Source organism: Euphorbia lathyris, chromosome 8, assembly GCF_963576675.1.
Source record: "Euphorbia lathyris chromosome 8, ddEupLath1.1, whole genome shotgun sequence".
NCBI lineage: Eukaryota > Viridiplantae > Streptophyta > Magnoliopsida > Malpighiales > Euphorbiaceae > Euphorbia > Euphorbia lathyris.
This window is the reverse complement of record NC_088917.1, coordinates 674140-678498: the sequence shown is the minus strand read 5'-3', so window position 1 is coordinate 678498 and position 4359 is coordinate 674140. Positions and strand designations below refer to the sequence as shown.

Sequence of the window (4359 nt, the reverse complement as noted above, 5' to 3'; positions counted from 1 at the left end):
AGTATTTCATTAATTATATTTATGAAGTTTGCTCGCAAATAACTCTTTAATTGTGTACATAAATAAGCTCACAAGCAAAGTTCGTGAATAAATAAACAGGATGCTTACACATAGTTCGTCTATTGCTCATTTATATATTTGCGAATGAACTCATCTAATAGCAAATGAAATAATATTGAATTTAGATATTTATGAACTAACACAAAGCTATATAGTTTTCTACAAAACTAAACTTTGTTCATAAATGTTTGAATCGAGTTGCTCACGAGCTTTCGAGCCGAGCTTTGGCCCGCTCAAGCTTTGCTCGTTTACGAACCGAGCCAGTAAATCATGCTCACGAGCGGCTCATGTAAAAATTGAGCCGAGTCGAGCCGAGCTTTTATCGAGCCGACCACCGAGACGCTCTTGAGCGGCTCAGCTCATTTACAATCGTAATTGTACCTTTAAGATATGAAATAAGATAAAGAACAACATCCTTGTGATGACAATAAGGGTTGTGCATGAACTGACTAAGTTTTTATATAGCAAATCCAATATTAGGATGAGTAAAATTAAGATAAAGCAACATATCGAAAACCCGAGGATAAACCTCAGTGTAGATAAAAAAAAGATCACGTAAAACGATTCAAGTTAATATATGGTCGCATAGAGCAAGAAGAAGAAAGAGTCTTGTCAAGACAAACATCATAAATCAAATCAGAAAAATGATTTATGTTGAGAGAGAAAAAAATGTTGTGCTTTTCCCTTATTATTTCAATACCAAAGAAATATTTAACATGACCTAAATCATTAATGGGAAATGCGGTCTTCAAGCATGAGTTTAAGGGAAACATAGTATTGCTCCAAAAATAGAAAAGAGTCGATTGCTAGATTTAGAAACTGAACACCTATAAAAGCAACATCTTATTATGAAAGAAATTACCCTAAGCAAAAGATGAAATCCTATTTAATGTTGTCAACCCTATTAACGATTCTAATTGTGTTATCTAGTGTAGAAGTGAAAGCGAAAGCACCGGTAACACCAGGTGAGGCTGGAGCAAAAGGAGGTGGAGGAGGGGATATAACAAAATTTGGAGCAAAACCTTATGCAGATTGTACTCAGGTAATTCATAAAATATATATTCCCTAAGCAGCTGTGAAGCCATGGTTTAATTTTGGCCTTATTGACAGTGTTGGAATCACATGTATTGAGTTAAAGGTTCAAAAATTAAAAGTGTTCAACCTAAAAGGATTACACATATTTAATATTTTTTAACTAAATTCATTAATTATAATTTTGTTTTTTAGGCTATAATGAATGCTTGGAAAGAGGCATGTGCAGCAGAAGGTTCCGGTGTAGTAACAGTTCCTGAAGGAACATTTGTGACAGGGCCAGTGACAATGACAGGTCCTTGCAAAGGGGAGATGACTTTTAACCTCGACGGAACCTTAGAGGCACCACCTAAACTAGCTACTCAGGGTTGGATTAGTTTTGACCATGTTGATAAACTAAGAGTAACTGGTACTGGAACACTAGATGGTCGAGGCCAAGAAGCGTGGAATTGTGCTAAGAACGAAAGTACCTGCAAGTCACCAACAGTTGTAATTAAGCTCGCTCATTCAGCATAAGAAGTTATGTTACATATTTATTTATGATTCTAACTAATTGTTATTCTGCAGAACCTAAGGCTTGATTACGTAACTAATGCTCTTGTGGACCATATCGTATCCTTCAACAGTAAGAATTTCCATATGAATGTCATCTCTAGCACTAATATTACATTCCAAAAGGTTGCAGTAATTGCACCTGATGATAGCCCTAAGCTAAATGGAATTCACGTTGCAAGATCAAAAGGAGTTACCATTAAAGATGTTAACATTGCTACTAGTGGTGATTGCATCTCTGTTGGTGATGGAACATCAGATTTAAAAGTAATAGATTCTGAATGTACTTCTAGTCATGGAATTAGTATTGGAAGTTTAGGGCTTTATCCGAATGAGCAGCCTGTAACTGGCGTCACTGTTCAAGGATGCACCCTTACAAAAGCTAAATATGGTGTGAGAATTAAATCATGGGCAGACAAATACGCTTCTAGGGCATCAGGTGTAAAGTTTTCAGATATTACCATGGAAGATGTTGAGAATCCAATCATTATAGATATGATGTATTGTCCATCCGATGGATGCAATATAAAGGTACGTACGTCCACATATTTCTATACCAAAATCCTAGATGTATTGATTTCATTTTCATGTATTATTTTTATGATTATATCATTAACCTTATTACTTTTATATATGTGTTTAATTTTAGGGTATATCAAAGGTCAAGCTTTCTGATATTTCCTTTAAAGGCATCAAGGGTACAACACCCACAATTGATGCAATTTTACTCAATTGTTTGCCTGGAAGTTGCACAAACATTGCACTTGCTGACATTGATCTCAAATTTACTGGAACTAAAGGCCCTGCAAAAGCTAATTGTACTAATATTAAGCCAACTTTGACTGGAACCGTGAATCCTGCAGGATGTTAATGTTAATTAATGCACCTTCACACCTATTTTTGACCTTGATAAACATTTCAATACAATTTTTAATATGAGCCTTTGTTTTTGCAATTTTAATTTTATATATATATATATTCATATGTCTTATTAATTCATCTTTTGATGCTAATGCATTAATGTATTTTTTTGGAATATACCAATTAATCATTTTGCGAAATCATGGTTGTCTATTTCCTTTCCATTACCTTTTTATTTCTTCATGTGCTTATATATCATTACATGTCATATGTATATATTTTTATGCTTTGCATTTGGCTTAAAGCACGTTTTGGCCATTCACCTATCCAAAATTTATGTAATTGGCCCCTGGTCTATTATTTAATATTTGGTCCCTAACCTATCAAATTAGATCAAATCCAATCCATATTGAATGAAAAATTAAAAGTGTTAGAAAATTAACAGTAGTAACCAGTACAAAAGTGACACATGACATATAAATAAATTAATTTTCATTCTATCGGAACACTAGAAAAAGTTTTTTGGAATTTTTTTACTTTGTAAAATAGTTACTGTTACCATCTCTAGTTGAAAATTAATTTTATTTATGTATCGTGTATGGTTTTTGTATTGGTGACTCCTGTTAATTTTCCAAGAAAATTGATTTTCTATTCAATATAGGTTAAATTTTATCTAATTTGATAGGTCAAGGGCTAAATGTGACCAAACAATAGATCATGGGCCAAATGCATAAATTTTGAATAGGTCAAGGACTAAAAAGTGCTTTAAGCCCTTTGCATTTATACCATAACATTTAATACTTGCTACCTAATGGATGTCTAATATAATTTCCTCTTCTAGTTAAAACCACCACTTGCATATGGTAGGCGAATTCAGAATTTCTCCCCCACAGAGGCAAACAACACAACTAACATAATTTGTATCCAAAAGATAATAATAACAACAATATAAATAAATTATGTCAATTAAAATATATTTAAATAAATTATATAACTTAATATCTTTCATAATTGTCCTCTACGAAGCGTTGAATAATTTTTTCAATCATTCAAAAGTCCATTCCCTAAACTGTTTCGTAGTGGTGTCTTTATCAATTTCATTGTCGAAAATACTATTTCCACCGATACAGTTGCAACTGGTAAAATTAAAGCTAATTTCACAACTAAATAAACCAGAGGATACAAAACACTCTTCCTTGTCTCAATTAAGCTTTTTCCAAGATCCTCAATTTCTTTAAGCTTTGAAAATCGACTTACATTATCAAAAAAAAAAAAAAACAACTATCAGATCTCACATCAAAAATATTTACTTTTTAGTTTTAGAACCTATTTAGTTTTACATTTAAATATTTACTTTTTTATTTTTTTATTTTTTGTTGGAAACAAAACAACGTAGTTCTAAACTAATAAAACGACGTTGTTTTGCTGTAAAACAAAATTAAAAAAATAAAAAGAAAATATTACATTTAAAACCATTCTTCATCCTCAATTGTAGAACCAGTAAACCATAAATTTCCATTGATGAAGGGACGCAAAGCTCTAAAACTTCAAAACTAATACTTGGGTTTTTACAAAAAAAAATACAAATATCAGTGGGAACAACTACCCCTAGTGCCCCCATCCTGGATTCCCCCTGCATATGGTTTATAGATTGGTTAAGCTACAAGATCATGTGTTCAACAAGGGTTTGAATTCTAAAGGTGATAATGTTGTTTTAGTTAAAAAATGTTTGAGCATCCCTTAAAGTAATGCAGTCAAGAACTCCATCACTGCAATGTGCTCGCCTTATCTTCCTAGGTCAATGTGATTGCCTTATCTTCCCAGGTCATTGGTGTTAGAGATAATATTTCAATT

General features: G+C 32.5%; 1 protein-coding gene across 1 annotated transcript; it reads left to right on the top strand.

Annotated features, from left to right (window-relative positions):
- The first annotated feature begins 940 nt into the window (after positions 1-940).
- LOC136201992 (exopolygalacturonase-like) lies at positions 941-2578 on the top strand. Its single transcript, XM_065992397.1, has 4 exons — positions 941-1102; positions 1288-1581; positions 1660-2175; positions 2294-2578. Exons 1-4 carry the CDS (start codon positions 950-952, stop codon positions 2513-2515), a joined length of 1185 nt encoding a protein of 394 aa, XP_065848469.1. The 5' UTR covers positions 941-949; the 3' UTR covers positions 2516-2578.
- The last annotated feature ends 1781 nt before the right edge of the window (positions 2579-4359 follow it).